The 18,306-nt window shown below is 45.6% G+C and overlaps 2 protein-coding genes across 3 annotated transcripts; both read right to left on the bottom strand.

Annotated features, from left to right (window-relative positions):
* Positions 1–348: 348 nt before the first annotated feature.
* On the bottom strand, positions 349–3,663 carry LOC146250856 (uncharacterized). 2 transcript variants are annotated; one of them, XM_084680475.1, is made up of 8 exons: positions 3,542–3,663; positions 3,215–3,327; positions 2,936–3,036; positions 2,716–2,802; positions 2,331–2,478; positions 2,076–2,155; positions 1,890–1,983; positions 349–1,091 (listed from the first exon to the last, which is right to left on the bottom strand). In XM_084680475.1, exons 2-8 carry the CDS (start codon positions 3,324–3,326, stop codon positions 688–690), a joined length of 1,026 nt encoding a protein of 341 aa, XP_084536601.1. In that variant the 5' UTR covers position 3,327; positions 3,542–3,663; the 3' UTR covers positions 349–687. The 2 variants fall into 2 exon arrangements, with proteins under 2 accessions (XP_084536601.1, XP_084536602.1); XM_084680476.1 differs by having other exon boundaries at positions 3,215–3,346; positions 3,542–3,655.
* Positions 3,664–3,772: 109 nt separating this feature from the next.
* mybl2a (MYB proto-oncogene like 2a) lies at positions 3,773–11,555 on the bottom strand. The gene is made up of 10 exons (XM_084681190.1): positions 11,392–11,555; positions 10,260–10,362; positions 10,055–10,126; positions 9,882–9,974; positions 9,421–9,641; positions 9,131–9,245; positions 8,962–9,015; positions 8,565–8,797; positions 7,649–8,342; positions 3,773–6,000 (listed from the first exon to the last, which is right to left on the bottom strand). The coding sequence occupies exons 1-10, from the start codon at positions 11,409–11,411 to the stop codon at positions 4,993–4,995; spliced, it is 2,613 nt and encodes an 870-aa protein (XP_084537316.1). The 5' UTR covers positions 11,412–11,555; the 3' UTR covers positions 3,773–4,992.
* Between the last annotated feature and the right edge of the window lie 6,751 nt (positions 11,556–18,306).

The raw sequence follows: 18,306 nt of genomic DNA, 5'->3' as shown, positions 1-18,306 counted from the left end.
GGTATGTCCCTCCTCCTCAAACCATACGTCTGCCTGTCAGATCCAATACCCTCCTCTATGGAAACAGGACACACAGGCCCCCAAGCTGGACCTTCAATCCTCTCAACTTATCCCCCACCCCGCCCCCAGTGCCTGTACCCCCACACCCCCTGCCCCCCTGCCCCAAACCCCCTCTCGCACCAGCCCTTGTTCAGCCCCGAGCGTTCAATGTGTAGTCTGTCAGGGTTCATTACTACTGTATACTCTACTGTACCCAGATCTGGTTGTCTCCTGTGTATACTGTCTGCCTAATAGGCATGCTCTTACACTGTGATACAAACACATACCAAGAAATCTGTAATACATAGACACTTTTCTGGATTTAATCATGATTCAAACATATGAAAGTTACACCAGGGAAGAACTTTGTTCTGGCTGAATGGGCATGATACAAGCAGCTCTGTAATGACTTTACATTGCAAAGAGTATTGATATATTATTGACAAGGTCAAATTGTTTGTGCCTTGTATTCTCTCTTCCTTCCCTCCAGGCTTGTCACCAGTCTCCGTTCGTCATACAAATGTCTTCCTCCTCCACCTATACTCATCCGTTCTTTCATCCACCATCTCCTCTCAACGTCAACCTTGTACCTCCTTGTACCTTGTACCACCATCTCCACCACACCACCTATCACAGTCCTCCCTCCCCTCATCTGTACTCGCCCCCACAGTCTCCTAGAAGCTGCAGCAGGTCTCTGGAACGTGCCAGAACAGCATCTATCGTCTGCAGGTCCGCTGGCGTGAGAAGCAGCTCGGGGCTGCAGCTCCGCAGGGTGTCCTCGATATGCTCCGCCCCCGCCACGCCCAGACGGCAGCCCACGATGACCCCGCCCACCGCAGGGCGGTCCAGGATGTAGCGGGTCGCCACATTGGCGATGGAGCAGCCGTGTCGCTTAGCGACGGTGTCCAGGGCAACCAGCAACTCCTGGAACAAGCCCCACCCTCCCCAGCTGTCGATCATGTTCTTGTACTTGCTTAGCGAGGCGGTGCAGAGCTCCGCCCGGCCTTTGGGCTCCGCCTTCCCGAGATAGCGCTCCGAGAGCAGACCACCAGCTGTCAGAGGGGGAGGGAGGGGGAGAAGGAGGGAGGAGAGGAAGGGAAGTTGCAAGGGTGATACAAAAAGGAAGAGACAGATAAGAGTGGGCAAGCATGTAGAGACAAGGAGAGAAAATAGGTTGACAGAAAAGGGGAGAGAAGCGAAAAGATGGACACAGTGCGGGATTGGAGTAAAAAAGAAAGAAAGCAACGGTTACCGGAGGGAGGGAGGGAGGGAGGGAGGGAGGGAGGGAGGGAGGGAGGGAGGGAGGGAGGGAGGGAGGGAGGGAGGGAGGGAGGGAGGGAGGGAGGGAGGGAGGGAGGGAGGGACGGACGGACGGACGGACGGACGGAAAGTGGTGAAGGAGGTGGGGGGTGATAAAAGGAGAGACAGAGTAGGGGGGTTAGGATGAGGAAGTAGAGGGGGGGGGGGGTAGAGAATCATGCAGAATGAGCAGGACCAAGACAGAAGCATCGTCAGGTCTCACCTCCATCTTAGAAGGCCTTTGGTTTTATACCACTCCTAATTATGCATAAGAACTCTGTCTCATACTGGACCAGTGGTTTCATGTCTCACTCATACTTCACAGATAGGAGATTTACAGTATTCTTGTAGATAATAGTTAATAGTGTTTACATTTAGTCATTTAGCAGACACTCTTATCCAGAGCGACTTACAGTAAGTACAGGGACATACCCCCCAAGGCAAGTAGGGTGAACATCATCTGGCACAGCCAGGAATCAAACCAGCAACCTTCATTCATCAATAGCCCAATTCCTTAACCGCTCAGCCATCTGACCCCAGAGTGTTCTCACCCAGAGTGCCGTAGGTGAGGAGCTGGATGTTGTGAGACAAACAGAACTCTTCCATCTTGGCTGCGGGGCGCTGGTCAATGAGCGAGTACTGCACCTGGAACACACAGTACCCACACCCGCATCATTAACATCAGTACATATGTGTCAGCGTGTAGGTGGGGTATTCTTGCATGTGTCTGTATTCACCTGGTTGCTGGAAATGGGGATGCCCTTGCTGGTGATCTCCTCAAGCCTGTGGGTGTCGAAGTTAGTGAGAGCCAGGTCTCCTGAAACGTTTTACCACAGCAAGCACAGTCCAGTGAGCATGTGGAACACTTGTGTGTGTGTGTGAGTAGTAAAGTAGAATTTGTGTCACAATAATGACTATATACAAGTACAAAAATAAGAGTGGGTACACGTCTGTGTGTGTGTGTGTGTGTATATCTGGACGTGTATGTGTACCTATGAGTCCATCCTGTTGCAGATCAGCCAGGTATCCCAGTGCCTGGAGGTATCTCTTGTCTCCGTAGTCCCACCAGTGGAACTGGACACAGTCCAGCCTGTCCACCCCCATACGAGACATGGAGCGCTGCAACGCTGCCTTCACCACCTGCACACAGTTGCAAGCCTTTTTACTAGCCACGGGTCACAAGACTCTTGACATTTGAAGAAGCACTGGTGAAGAGGCATATGCAGCTACAATAAACACAACTTGCAAAGGTGACACACTACAACCTGGTGGCTGCAGGTGTGCTATTACAGGATTCGACAGTGCTGTTTTGAGATATAGTTCAAATGAGATAATGCCACCAGTGATGAGACAAACATTGTTTTCTCAGAGTCTCACCTTGGGGTCCATTGGACTCGGTCGAGGAACCCACTTGGTCAAACCCTGGAGAACCACAGTTGAACCTTCAGTTGTCTGGGTCCTCAGCTAGGGAACAGACAGGCCAGGAGAACTTTATTGGTTGGGTGGTAATTATAGAAGATCAGAGCTCTAGCTTGAGAGTGTGTGTGTGTGTGAGAGAGAGAGAGAGAGAGAGAGAGAGAGAACTGTCTTTTCCTACCTGTCTGTTGAAGAGTCCATAGATCTCCTCTGCTGGTCCATATATGTCAGCCATGTCAAAGGTGGTCAGTCCAGCATCCACATATGCCTGCATGGCGTGCACTACAGAGGAGTTTTAGAAAGGAGAACATGAGAGAAAAATACATTGGGTTATTGCTGAATGGGTTGATGCTAATAAATAATCTACATGATCAGTTAAACTATCCTTTTGTGTGGGTCTTATATCACGTTACCGACCATAAGACATAAAAGAAACGAAGGAACTTAAACTGATGGATACCTGCTTTAGGGATGTCTACCGGACCGTGTGCTCCGGACACTTGCCACATGCCGTTGAGGATGCGGCATATCTCCAGCCCCCCGGAGAGTCGCACCTTGGGAACCTTTGCCATTCTGTGAGGTGAATGAGTAACTAACCGATTATTTTGATTAATTTGTTTTCACCCGATGAGTTATAAACCATTACTGACAACACATTTAAAATACTTTCATAGTGGTGTGCTGGGAAAATACTAAATGCTTCCCTAAAGCCTTCAATATCTATTTAGTCTCCAACAAAACGTGTTTGCAAGGCTAGGAATGTGTTAGCTAAGTGCAGTTAATTTACCTTTACAATTCGCTTCGGGGAGCACAGAGTCCGCCGGTTTCTAGGTATTATTGTCAGTTACAAAACAAAGTGTTTTCGTCTGACATAAGACCCGACTTCGACCAATAGCTGGTTTGGTGTTGGGCGGAAGTAAATGACGTTGTAGTTCCAACAGAAATACAAGACTTCCCTCTACAGGTTGAGAGTGGTATTTCATGGAGATACACTATTACATACCCAAGACAATAACAATTACAGTAAAACGGATATCTTTATTTATTGTTACATTCGCCTGACATCAGTATCGGGTTATGAACAGGTCAGTTTAAGCAGAGTTTATTAGGGGTTGCCAGGTTGTGATGTCCCCCTTGACGAAGCAGTTGAGCATTAGTTTAAGGAATCTTGATTACATGGGTTACCAGGTTAGACTTAAACCCCCATTAGGCTAACTTTAGGCTACATTCAATCTATCCACATGGCATTGTATGAATACAACACAGTATCTGATGAACACATATCAAAATGTATTATTTAGATAAGTTTAGCTCTTAAATAGATACATGTTCACAGACATAAGTGGGGAACCCTCAAAATCAACATAAACAGATATAATACAAAGCCTATCAAGGGTCGTACAATGCACTTGCATGATTCCAGAAAATGTTTGATATGAAACAGTACTGCATCTCAGGCAAATTACCATGACAAAAAGATACAATACAGTTTAAGGCAAGGTAGATTTATTCTATAACTGTTTAGACATCCACTGGTCAATCAGTCAAGTAAAAAAAAGTTGAAAATGTCACGTCAATTCATTGTCACTTAACAGAAGACCACTCACAATTCAGTATGAATCTGTCACTAGTGAACATCCATCACCAATCACATCATAAAATGAAATAATTCAAACCAAATGAGTAGATACAGCTAGACCTAATGAAAATCAAAGACTCATCAGGTAGACAACATTTACAAGTCAGTTTGCAGCTTTGTCAGGTCTCTCATATGAGTAACTAAATGGAAATTCATAATGTGGTTTGTGAACAGTACAGGAATGATCTGATAAACCCTCCATGAGAAAACGACAAAATAAGATATAGGTCCTCCTACCAGAGTGAGAAAGACCACTTTCTCGTAGCTCAATTCATTGAGAACCTAAATCAACTTTGTGAATTTACAACAAAAATAAAACATGATTCATTTCAGAGGTATCGCTTGCATTTGGTGACACGTTTGGTGATTCCATTCGTCCGGTCGGTTGTCAGGCGTTGCCAGGTTTCCAGCCGAGCTTCAAGCTAGCTAGCCCATCCCTCCCTGTCTGCCGGTCCCTGTCAATTGGTCCAGAGCAGCTTGACACCCAGCCCTGACTAAGAGGGATTGTGGCTTGCACCCCTGGCTGGGTTGATATATCATGTAATATGTCCTTCTTTCAGATGTCCCCCAGTGATGAAGACCAGTATACCAGACGCAGACTAGGTGCCGCTGTTGGGTCTTTTGACAGCCTCTCTGTACAGGAGTAGTCTCTCGGTGGTGTGGGGGGGCAGCCGGCTCCTCCTGGCCTTCACCATGCAGGTGGCCATGGGGTAGAGGCGGTCGAAGCCCCCTGAGGTGGCCGGCACGGCGAGCAGCTTCCTGGCCACGCTCCTCAGGTGGGGGAAGCGGGACGCCCCGCCCCAGAACGCCTGGGGGGAGTCCTGGCCGGGCAGCACCGGCTCTGAGAGGTAGACGTCGAGCTCGCCGTGTTTGGCCGTCTTCGCCGGCGGCTGGAGGAAGTGGAATATGGACTTCCTCTTGGCGCTGCCGTTGTGTGAGCCGACCGAGGTCTCGCCATCCTCCCCCGGGCTGCCCTCCTCCTCATCCTCCTGCTTCACCATTACACTGACCACGTCCAGCTCCTCCCCCAGGGCCTTCCCCGCCTTCCCCTCCTCCCCGGCCTCGTCTTCCCCTATAGTGGCCTCCACCAGCGTCCGCGCCTGGAACTTGGAGGGAGCCGTTAGGGTGGTGGTGCTCCCCTCCTGCTTGGCGTCGTTGAAGGGCTGCAGCTTGATGCGTGGGTCGAGGATCGTGGCCAGGATCAGGTCCCTCTGGAGTAGCAGGGGCTGGAAGCGGGCGTGCAGGCCCGAGCGCAAGGCCTTGCAGAAGGGGCCGTAGTTGGTGGCGAGGCCCTCCAGGGTGAGGTCCAGGCCGACCAGGGACGGGATGATGAGGGAGAAGGTGATCCCGTCGTCCTGCAGGACCTGCATGGCCTCCTCAAAGGGCTCCAGCAGGGCCAGGATGTCCACCACCTGCTCCCGCTTGGCCCTCACCATGGGCGGGGAGCTGGCCGAGTCCTTGGCCTCGATGCGGGCCTGGGCCAGCACTGACATGACCGAGGTCCAGGCTGCCTCCCCCACCATGCGGTTCACTGCCATCAGGGTGGAGTTCCACTTGCATCCCTGAGAGGGCGGGGCCAGCGCCAGGCCACACTCCTTCAGCAGCACCTGATTGGACAACAAAAGGAAGTCAGAACCGAGCAGTGCGGCTAAGTTAAAAGAGTTTGATGTTTAGAAATCCCCACTAGACAGGGTTGGCGCTCTGACACTGTCTGGCTGGAGGTACTAAGCCTCTTCCTGATAGAAAAGAGTCCTCAAGATGACTCATCAGGAGACCAGCAGATATATTTTGTACAATATAAGCAAACAACCAACTACTTAGATCACAATAAATTATATATCTATTATCTAGAATACACAGTATGTATATACACTACCGATCAAGAGTTTTAAAACACTCTTTTATTTTATTTTATTTTTAAGCAGTTCAAGTCCAGAGAATAACCTGAAATGGTACAAAGGTAAGTGGTACACTGCCAGGGGTTTAAAAAAAGTTCAGGTTTTTCAATTAACAAAGGAGGACAGATAGACCATTATAACTGTAGGTCTTTACTTTAGATAGAAATTGCAAAGAAAGTCAAGGTGTCAGTGAGTACAGTTTCCTACACCATCAAAAGGCACTTGGAGACTGGAGGAAACTCTGACAGGAAGAGGTCTGGCAGCCCAAAGACACAACAGAATCAGAAGACTAGTTTCTAAGTACAGCTTAACACTGGTCAAAGTAAGCAAGTCTCAATTGATGGTTGAAATGCTGCAAAATGCTGTGGTAGTTTTGGTTCGGGGTGCCACTCACTCTGTGGAAGTTGCCGACTCTGGATCCAGCAAAAGAGCCCCCAAACCATCACTTTCAACCATCAAGTGAGGCTTGCTTACTTCGACCAGTGTTAAGCTGTGCTTGAAGCTGTGAGCTGCCTATCAAGCAAGCTGTTGACTTTCAGAAACTTCTGATTCTGTTGTGGCTTTGGGCTGCCAGACCTCTTCCTGTCAGAGTTTCCTCCAGTTTCCAAGTGCCTTTTGATGGTGTAGGAAACGACTCGCTGACACCTTGGTTTCCTTTGCAATTTCTATCAAAGTAAAGACCTACATTTTTAAGGGGTTATAATGGTCTATCTCTCTTCCTTTGTTAATTGAAAAACCTAAAAAAAAAAAGGTTTAACCTCTGGCAGTTTACCGCTTACCTTTGACCCATTTCAGATTATTGACTGGATTTAAACTTACTGAAAAAATGGGTGTGTTCTCAAACGTTTGACTGGTAGTGTATTTGTATATATTTTACATATACACAGGGCATGACATTTAGAAATGATAGCACTAGTTCTTCTGACAAAAAAGTTAGGCGCACCAAGAAAAATTCAGAAAAGCCACCGAAAATGTTCATATCGTCTTTTCAGCTCTTCCTATTTTGCGCGCTAATTAGCTCCCTGTCACGTGACAACGGAGCGCAGTGAAAAAAAAAACCTACATTAAAGTTAAGAACGTAAAGATGAAGTTTAACTAGTTATGTAACGTTGGATAGAACCGACCACTGTATCAGCTCACAGCAGGCACATAAGGCTAATTTACGAGCGTTTTATAAAGAAATGAACACAGGTCGCACCATACGGATTATTTGCACTCGCACAGATGCTCCCAAATATATTTTGAGGTAGCACAAATACAATTTCGGGTGCGTACGTGACCAAAATGGTTCGCAAATGAAAGCCCTGTATATTCGTATTAAAAAAAAATATATGGAAGTCCTTCCAGTCCTCCCTACCTCGCTCCAGTACACGCTGCTCCTGAAGAAGGCCACCACGCTGTGAACCTGGGACAGGAGGTTCTCCACCACCCTGGAGTTCTTCAGCGCCTCCTTGATGACCTGGTGCAGGGTGTGCACCACGCAGCTGGCCCGCGTGCCGTACACCACCTCGGAGAACGGGTCATCAGCCGCACCGACCGGGGGCTGGTCCCCCAGGAAGGCCAGCATCTCCTCCTCCTCCGGGTCGCCGCGCTGCAGGGGCAACATGACCCTGTAGTCGCAGAAGAGCTCGTAGGCGGTGATGGCGGCCTTGGCCTGGCTGGTCAGGATGTAGCCCACGTTGTGGGGGAACAGGCCGTAGCTGAGCAGCACGCCCTCCAGCTCCCGCGCCACGCCCGCCGTGGGGTTCTTCTGGGCGACGTGGCGGAAGGCCACGATGGGCCGGCGGACCTGCCAGTCGTTGTCGAGGAAGTGCAGCTGCACGGCGACGATGGGCTCGGCGTAGCTGGTGGTCCAGAGGTCCAGGGTGGCGTGCACCACGGCGTGGCCGCCGCTCGACGTCAGGCAGGACTTGAGGTCGCGGATCAGCTGGGGCTTGATCTGCTTCTCCACCTCGTCGTACAGACGCAGGCCCACGCCCCGCTGGGACAGCTTCTGGTACTGGGGGCCCACCACTGACATGAAGTGTCTGAATCCAGAACCTTCCACCAAGCTGCAGTAGGATGGGTTAAGAGGACGCGTTCGTGTCAGTCCATTTTCTGACTCGTTGACGCAGCGCACCTGAGACGCACACGCTTAATGTTGTAGGTCTCAGGCACTTTCACACCTTTCTCTATTCCACACACACACACACACACACACACAGCATTGTCCCTTAAGCCTAGTGTTGCCAGAGCAGTGGTCAGTGTTGGCAGAGCAGCGGTCGTTGGCTCACCTGAGAGGCAGCATGTCCTCTGCTATCATCCTCAGCACTGGCCCAGTGATGTTCTTCTGGCGCCCAGAGTTGGGGGAAGAGGTGGAGAAGGTGCTGCCGGCGTCCATCCTGGATGAAAGGGTTATGGTTGGGAGGGATACGGCCTTGAGCCTGGGCTTGGGTCTGGGCCTTGACCGACTCTTCCCCTTGATCAACTGGCGCCTGGGGACCTCGCAGCTGGCTGAGCCCTGAATCTAGCAGGAGCAGAGAGGGGATGGGTAAGACAGGGTCAGGGCAATGTGATCCTCAGTCATTTCCTTTGTTTCAATATACACACAGTTAACAAATGTTTATTTCACTGTATATTCTGGACATGAACAGAGGTGAGTGTGAGTGGATCTACAGGTGACATGCTCACCAGTTCTGCAGACTCAGGCTCAGTGTCTAACACAACATCACAATGGAAGTCCACCTGTGAGTGAGGAGACTGGGTCAATCTCGACACCTCGCTACTTAGTACTTACTGCAGTCTACCTCTTCCTCATCAACCCCGATTGCTGAAACAGGTGGGTAATATGGTGCCTGACCTCTCCCTGCTCCAGGACAGCTAGAGGGTGTCCATGCTCATCCAGGCTGAAGTATCCCATCTCAGCCTTGCGTCTTATGGTCGAATTCCAGTGGTTCTTCACGGCATTGTCCGTCCTGTCACACAGGCAGAAGATGTCCATAACATTTGTTATTCAAATATGAGATGTTGCTATTGTTTCCCCTACTCTCAATTCATTTGGTAACAGTTTCACTCTATGATAACGATAGTGAAACACTCTGGGGGCTGTATGTTTCTTATTTGTCCGTCCAACCACTCCTCTCCTCCTACCTGCCAGGCAGCAGCTTGGAGATCTCGGCCCAGCGGTTCCCCAGCACGCTGTGGGCTTTGTAGATGATCAGGTCCTCTTCGGCGGTCCAGCAGGTCTTCTTCACATCCGGGTCCAGGTGATTGTGCCAGCGCTCGCGGCACTGCTTCCCCTGGCGCCCCTTCAGGTGGCGGGCCACCATGGCCCAGTGCTTGGTGCCGTAGATAGCCACCAGCTTAATCACCTGCAGAGGAGCGAGGGAAAGGGAGTGGGGTGCTCACGTCACTGACAACATCATGTATACCATGCAAATACCAAAAGGTTGATTATGCTAATAACAATAGAAAGACACACAGCATACATCCAATTGCAAACAATATACAAAGTTTAACGTTTGAAAACACCACGGCTTGTCATACGAGACTGAACCATTTTCCAAGGCAACATTTATTTAACGGGGCTTCTTGTGTCTTTGAGATCTCACCTTATCGTCCTCCTCTTTGGTCCATGCTCCCTTCACCAGGTCGGGGTCTAGGTACTTCCTGTAGCGGTGCATGGACTGGTAGTCTGTCCTGCCCTGAGAACACAAGAGGTGTCAGATTGTTCTCTCTCTCACGCATACAGCACACACTGTGTTTGTTTGTTCTTGGTATTTACTGGTAAAAAGCTGGCAATGGTCTTCCAGTCTTTATGTCCAAAATTGTGCACCAGAATCTTGAGATTTTCATCCTGCAAATAAAGAATAAAGTTGTAAAAAGTTTGACTCTGGTCTTTAAATCTATGTAGGTACGCTCTCCGGGTACGGAAGGTAGGATGCATGTTAAGTATTCAAACAGGTCCCGGAATGGCTGTTAAAACTCACCTCCTCTGGAGTCCACTTCACCTTGACCTTACCGCTATCCCTCTGCTCCCCTTCATCAGAGTCTGTGTCCATGCACAGTCCCCCCTCACCTTCCTCGTTCATGCTGCCCAGAGCAGATGGAGATTCAGGAGAAAGAGAAACAGAGGTGGGAGTAAGATCAATAGAAAGAATCGTGTTTCTGAAATAAAGGTAATCACTTTGTGTGTGTGGAAACTGCAAGGCCATAACAAAACAAGAAGTAGGTAAAACAAAACAACATCACTTCTTCAAAACAACCTTACATTGTAATATTAATTATATCAAACGTAAGCTACAAATTGTTTTGGGGGTTTTAAAGTGGAGTTGGTGCGCCTGGCTGCTACAAACTGACCTCGACGTGGATACGATGTGGTTCAATAGTACAGTAGATTTGGCTAACAGAATTTGAACTAAGTAATAGCCGCAATAACGTTGAATTAGATCACCTATAAGCAGCAATTAGATGTATGCACCAGCTCGTAAAGCGCTAGTGCACACTTCCTTTCGGTAATTTCGAGTGTGCCCAACACCATCATCAACAAAACGAAGCACTCCCAAGTAGGCTCGCTGTTAGATTTTAGCTAATGCAATGTTGGCTAGCTCTAGTGCTAACACCATGCTAACAGACGTTTTGACTGTTGACTAGTCAAGTACAACTGTGTGGTGTAGATTGAACCGTCCGTGCCGCAAGTGGTGACTGAACGTTGGCTTTAAAACAATCACATGCGTCATCTGGCACAAGTCTACATTGACTTACAGTAGATATGAACATACAAATGGATGTCCTACAGTCCATTAACTATTGAAAACTTCTGGTTGATTTGCGGCCGTAAAATTGGTAAATGTGCTAGCGACTAACTAGCAGTTACCAGTAACTCTAGTTTCACTGCCTGCTGGTTCCAGTGGAACAACAACGGATACAAAACGGGAAAGATCAACAAATGCATGCATGTTCAAAAATCAGCTGTCAGAAGGTTAAACCGATACAATAATATAACTACATACAAGTGCCATCGATGTGTTAAGCACGTATAATCTTATAATTAGAGCTAGACTGTACAGTAGACCAAGTTGCTATGCTGGCTACATCATGCAACAAAGATTCCAGTCTTACCCGCTCGACCACAACGACATTTCCCCGGTGTTTGAAAACCCTATTTAGTTTTACCGTCGCAGCCTCGTTTTTGTAATCAGTTACAATACTGTACAGTAATCCTCAATATCAATAAAGCAAAACGGTTTGCAAAAAGGCTTGCTGTACTGTTTCTTTCTGGCGCCCAGCTTGCTTTGGTAGATTTTTCCCGGGACGGGGACTAACAGTGTCTGTTCAAGAACATCATCGTTGCACTTCAAACCGTCATCAACGGTAATTTGAAACGTTGAGCAACCCTCAACAGCATATTTCCGTTCCTGTTCAGATAGCTATTCAAGATTGTCTTTGATCTTGCTCGTGGGATCTGTAGTTAATTGGTTAAAAGGTTTAAATACATGTTTTCATTATGTTCAGGTTTTATCTAGAAATTCCAGCAAGCCAATTGGCCTTAGAAGCCTAGCTAATAATTGCGACACAGTGCAGTTGTACGGATTAATTCCCGGCGCAGATTGGTGGAGGAAAGTGAGTAGGTCTCTCTACATACAGCAAAAGACCTGCATGGATAGGTCTATGGGATGTGATTCTGAATACAAAATGAAAAAAAATTAATTTTACAACAACTTGACTCATTTACACAGTATTTGAGGTAATGGAAGGGGCGTCCCCAGAGGGTGCCATGGCCACCCTCAGAACCATGCAAAAAGAGAGTTGTGACATTTCCATAGACTTGTTCCATTGTAATCGAAGAATGCGGAAGTAAAGCGTGTCTCATGCAACCTATAGTTCCAAACATTGTATTTTCCACGGTTCAACCCCATTCATTTTCAGTGGTTCCGGAGCAAGTTAGCTGGTAAATTTATAGATTTAATTACTGCATTTTTTCATATTTAGACACATTAGTGGACCTCTTATCAATTGTTAATAGTAGTATTTAATATAGCCAGCTTTATTTAACGTTTATTGTAAGATTATAGCTTGTTAGGTTCCAAATGCAGTTTGAGCTAGACTGCAGGGCTAGTATCTATTGTTAGCAATATTGGTCTATTGGTTTATAGTCTGTCAAATTGGTTATAGTTATTGGTGTTTGTTGGCATACAAAGTTAGTCTTCTTTTATTAGCCTAGTTAGTACATCTGATTAGAGCAAGCAACAATGAATTGCAGATTAAGAGGTCCCCTATCGTCCAGCTAGCTCTCAGATCCAGGTCAGAATTTCAGGTCCACTCACTAAAAACAAACTTGACTGTCTCACTGGACGTAATACAATGTTTTGAATTGAATGCAGGGTTTCCCGCAGAAAATGTGTTAGCCAAGGTGGTAGGGTGAGATTTGCTGATGGACGGGGGAGGGGGGGGTCTCCCTTCTCTCTAGAGCATGGACACCCTCATGCCCATCTCACCGAACAGGAGCCGTTCGGACCAATCAAATTGCCGGGGCGGGCTTTATACATGATGGACAGATGATCAACGTTAACGTAATCAACCATGTCACCAAAGAGCGCTTGGGTTGAATTCATTTTCAACAAACAACATATTACGTTGCTCTGATTGGTTGTAGGTCTATCCAATTTAGTGAAGGGGCATTTTTTTCCGGGTTCGGCTGAAACACGCCCCATACTCACAGCCCAACAAAGCGGTTTCAGACTCATATTCTAGAATTATGAGTATGACAACATCAGGCTACCTGATGTTATGATTTGCCCACGGTTCTTCAGGTGGGTCTGCTCCAATTATGGCCCTGTTAAATCGCTCCCTGGCTTTGTGGGGAGGCAGCTTCTTCCATTTGCTACCCAAGAGGCTGAAACAACTTCTCTGTCTCCTGTGTCCAGAAAGTCAACAATATGGTACAATATGGAAGAGAAAAGGAATTAGACTACAGAATAACTACTACAGCTAAACATATTTGTGGATCAAGTAAGTGATAATTACTTCTGAGTATCTGTTTACTGAAGTCAAAGGCAAAACCGTGTTCTTAGTTTGTGGAGAACAGGTCACTGTGTTGAAGGATTACAATTTGCACCTAGGGACTAAACGCACAGACAAATACAAGAACTTGACTGATTCAGTGTGCGCGGGCAGCTGATGGTTTGCTAGTTAAGCTGCAGACCCTGATGATCACCTGTAAGCTGTCCATCACATATCAAACATTCAGCCAGATTTTGATGCACTTGTTCAAGCCCTCTGAATTTCTTTCACTGAACAAAATTAACTGAAAAAAGCATGTATTGCTTTTTGTATAAAGTTGATCAATTGCATATCTTTAACATAGCCTACTGCAAAACAACTGTTCAGTGTTTGTGTAGATTAACTAGTTATAAATAAAATGAAACACTGATGTAGTGATTGTTTTTGTTTTTACAGTGTATTACTTCTATAGTCTTTTCCTATTTGGCCTACACCAAAATTTCATATATTCATATAATTTTTTACAGAATATCCTTATTTTTCTGATAACCAGTAGTAGCTAATCAAAATATATACTTTACTGCTTTTTACAATGGGAGAAAATGAATAGCAGAATTAAGTTCAAGTTATCAATGTTGCAGCCCTCCAACACATTTAAGGTTTCTCATGTGGCCCCTTGTAAAGATTAATTGCCCACCCCTGACCTACACCATGGTATAACAATGTATTTTCATTGGTTAAATGCAGGTGCAAAGAACATTAAACAGTTAACACAAATTTAGTTTTACATGCCAAATGATTAAAAAACCCTAACATATATAATTGTAGAAAAGTCTCAGAAAAAGTATAAACTTTGACCTATGCTAACTTTATGTACAACATCTTTTGAAACTCTATGCTATAAATTTTGTTCAGCACAAAAATAATTCAGGTTTTATACTCAGCCCCAACACAACACAACACTCAGCTCCCATGTAGGACAAATGGAGCATTGGCATGCCTACAAATGTGTTCCTGAATGGAAGTAGTACATACTTGGTCACAGTCTCATCCATCCTAATGCATTTTAGTTTTGAAGGAACACTCCCAACTGGTAGGAATTTATTGGGTATAGTCAAAGAAACTTGAATAATTATTAAACTCATTATACACCAAACATAGCCTGGCTGCCAGCCCAACTTCTCTCCGCCCACAAAATAATTTGGTCGGGAAGTTGGGTCTGGAGGGTCTCATATTGGGGAACAACTACAGTAAAACCAGAATCTGGGCGTACCAATGATATTGCCAGGGCAGGCTTTATACGATGATGGACAGATGATCAACAGTAACTAATCACCCACGTCACAAAAGAGCGCTTAAGTTGAATTTGTTTTGAACAAACAACATTACATTGCTCTGATTGGTTGTAGGTGTATCCAATTGAGCGAAGAGGCATTTGTTTTCCAGGCTCGTTTGAAACACGCCCCGTAGTCAAAGCCCAACGGAGAGTTCTCAGACTTATATTCTGACAAGAATTATGAGTATGACAACGTCAGACTACACCAAATATGGATCCCCATCAACCACATTGATATTCTGGACTATGCCTACCATACCATTATAAAATATAGAGTTATCTCCTGTGAACACCTTGACACAAAGGTGTGAAAGATGTATTTCTTTCTGCAATGCATTCTGCATTTTCAAACTCTGACAGTCATGTATGTGTGCAACTATTTGTAAAACTTTCTACAATAAAGGCAGGCAACTGTACATTATCAAGCCCTTTCTCCTTGTTCTCATTCAGCTCAGGTAAATCAGCGATTTGCTGATGTTCTAATTTGTGCTCGTCCCCTGTTTGTATCCGTGAGCATGTTTCCAGGCAACTTTTCTTGACATAAGCAAATAAATGGGGTGCTAGTTTACCCATTTCGGATTGGTTTCAAACTTGGCAAAATTCAGGAAAAATTATTCTATGAAAAAGCTAGTAATATGAGCCAGGTTCGAGAATCGAACAAAAATTATTGGGGGAGATATGTAAATGTTGACTGGAGTTATTAGAATAACTAAAAAATCCACCACTGTGGCACAGCTCCACAGTAGCGGACTGGCCATCCGGAGCACTGGGAGACGAATAATGATGGAAAAACAGGCTAAGAAATGTAGGGTGGGGCTGAAAAATTAAGAGACAAAGAAATCCCCTTCACTAGACAAGGTTTTACCAATTGAAAAACGGTTATGTTTATTTTACATAAAGCTCAACTATTTTGCGCTCAAATAAAGGCCCAAAATTGTGGCTCGCGCGTGCTCGCATTAAGGATAAAACTCCCAAACTTGCATCACATCGAACACTGAATATGCTTGCATTAGCAAGGCAGCTGTGGTGGCGTATATGGGGGCAAGTTCTGGTGGGCCAGTCTGGATCAAAGTTCAGGGCCTATTTTTACTCAGTACGTCCCTGCCGCCCCACAACATTAAGCCCCCCCCCCCCCCCCCCCCCCACAGCACCCCCTTGATAAAATATGTTCCCACGGCTATGGTGCCTAACCGTAAAGGCAATACCACCTACATCCACCGGGACCGTTGCCTCAAGCCGAGGGGAAAGGGGTGGGGGTCTGGAAGGAGCACGTGGCCAGACATCCCAACGTGTAGAGACTCATTTCCGGGAGGTGGCTTCTCCCCCCGTCCAGACGAGACGCAATCAGGACGCGCGATATGCACCTTACTCTACCAGAAATTACCATTGGACAGTCTCTCGCCCGCATTTGCGGGGCTTCAGGGTACCGCTATCGAAATGCGGGAGACTCCCGGAACTTCCGAGAGACTTGGAATGTCTGTGTGGCCAAGTGGAAGATACAGATGATGAGCAACCATCTACAAGCAGTTCAGGCACTCATCAACCCTAGCCGGCCAGTAGGTCTATAGACTCCACAACAGTACCCAAGCCCTGTCACAGTCACAGAATTGTATCCAGATATCGTGAGCTCTTTCTGTGGAGAGAGAAAAACAGAGATTTTTACTTGTGGACTTTTTAAACATTGGATTGCATGGAACAAGTTAGAAAAATAGTAGGCTACATGCCTACAGATGCATATAACTTTAAGAGTCAGATGGACAAAAATTGCTTTGAATGTCACAGAGGTTTTATGTAAATCGTGGCATTAGGCAAGGTTGTCAAATTTCTCCATGTTTATTTTTACTGGCGATGCAGATTATGGCTCTTCATGTTAAGAACTCCAACTTTGTCAGACTAAGGGTGCTTTCACACCTATTAGTCCGTTTGCTTGGTCCGAATCAGTGGATGAGTTGCTACTTTGTTGCATTTTTCATTAGGTCCGGTTAGTGTTCACACGGTCCTGTTTTAAGCGAACCAACGTTTGAAAAAAAACTGACATAAAAAAAAACTATGACACGCGGTCATACAGGTTGTTAATCTATTGGCCAGAAAATGTGTGAGGGAAAATCACTTCCTTGTCACAAACAACAATGGAGCAACAGCAGCGTATTGCGATCGCAATACTATCTTTAATTGTTATTTGGTGTTGCACGACCACGTTTTTTGGGTTGCTCGTTGGTCTTTTACTCAGGATTATATCCAGGTTATCAAACCATGGGAATGATATGTTTTCGTCTGACGAGCTACCACTTTTCCATAGAACATCACGCACTTTTAGCTGTCTAAGTTTGTAACTTTCAACCAACATTGGTCCACTGTGCAATATTGATGCTTTATTTCAGTACCTAGGCCTATATCACAAATCATTAAAATACCTCGCTACTCTGTCTCCACAAGTATCTCTGCAATATGATCATCAGACCATATTTGCCGTTCCTTCACTTCATCATTGCCCCACGCTTTCCCTCAATAATTTCGCTGCTAATGAACGGCTGTCTCCGCCAAGTGTAAATTCCTTTTTCAACCCACAATGCACTACATTTTGGTTTGCTTCCTGGAATAGGTCAATATTAAGTCCAATTACATTCACACCTAAAGCGAACCGAACCATGGTTCACTTGGAACCGGACCGAGTCCCATCTTTTTAGGGGGACCATGGTTCGGTTGTTTGGTCCGCACTAGAGTTCGAATGCGTGTTCTCACCTCTCCAAACGAACCGTACTTTCAGAGAAAACGGACCATGGTCCGATTGAAACGGACCAAACATGTCAGGTGTGAAAGCACCCTAAAATTCAGCTATAAGGAACTAAAACTGTCAATTGGCAGATGACACTACGTTATTCATTAATTGTGAGGAAGAGATTACTAAAACTATTAAATGTGTTGTGGAATTCTCTGCTGCATCCGGTCTAGTTATGAATGTTGATACATCGGTACTATTCCCAAGGAAAGAATGCAATCAATTAAAGATAGCAAACACCCTGACAATATGAGATGTCACATATTTGGGTGTTAACCATATGTAAGGATGAGAAACAAATCTTAAAATGCCATTTTGATTATAAAATTGAAAGAAAAAACAAGAAGAAAAGAGAAGATTTAATCTGGCTATTAAGAGACTAGTCATTGTATGGTAGAGCGTTGTTATCAAAAGCTGAAGGTATCTCAAGATCTGTCTAGGTTTCACACTCTCTAGATATGCCTCAAACAATCATTAAGGAAATTGATAAGTTACTGTATAACTTTGTATGGAGAAATAAAACACATTACCTCAGTAAAGCAGTTATAAGAAATACTATTGAGCAAGGTGGCTTAGCTGTCATATGAATATGCTAAATAATACTTAATAAAAAAATAAACCGGATTATTAGATATTTTAAGAATCAAAACAGCATATGGCACGTCTTCCCAAAATTCCTCAGTGGTGTGAAATTCCTTTTAAATGTAAGTTTGATATTAACAAAATCCCCATTACACTGTCCAACTTTCATAGACAAGCACTGTTGGCTTGGTCCATCGCCTACAAACATAACTTTTCACCTCACAAATATATGATTTGGAATAATGATATACAAAAATAAATGATGCCCACCAAATGATCTGAAAAGCGCCGTTTGTTACGTGACGTCATGTGCAAATCAAGGCAAAGAACCAAGGAT

Source organism: Hypomesus nipponensis, chromosome 18 (assembly GCF_054491055.1).
Source record: "Hypomesus nipponensis isolate SF chromosome 18, ASM5449105v1, whole genome shotgun sequence".
In the NCBI taxonomy this organism is placed as follows: domain Eukaryota; kingdom Metazoa; phylum Chordata; class Actinopteri; order Osmeriformes; family Osmeridae; genus Hypomesus; species Hypomesus nipponensis.
This window is presented reverse-complemented; position numbering and strand designations above follow the sequence as displayed.

Bases quoted from the DNA above. Each gene is read 5' to 3' on its own strand.
- LOC146250856 (XM_084680475.1), bottom strand. From the start codon at position 3,326: ATGGCAAAGGTTCCCAAGGTGCGACTCTCCGGGGGGCTGGAGATATGC. The intron at 3,037-3,214 runs GTATCCATCAGT...ACTCCTCTGTAG, and splicing joins GGTAGACATCCCTAAAGCAG to TGCACGCCATGCAGGCATAT. The intron at 1,092-1,889 runs GTGAGAACACTC...CCCCTCTGACAG, and splicing joins CCTCACCTACGGCACTCTGG to CTGGTGGTCTGCTCTCGGAG.
- mybl2a (XM_084681190.1), bottom strand. From the start codon at position 11,411: ATGTCGTTGTGGTCGAGCGG. The intron at 9,246-9,420 runs GTAGGAGGAGAG...CCTGTGTGACAG, and splicing joins TCCAAGCTGCTGCCTGGCAG to GACGGACAATGCCGTGAAGA. The intron at 9,016-9,130 runs GTCAGGCACCAT...CCTCACTCACAG, and splicing joins CTGTCCTGGAGCAGGGAGAG to GTGGACTTCCATTGTGATGT.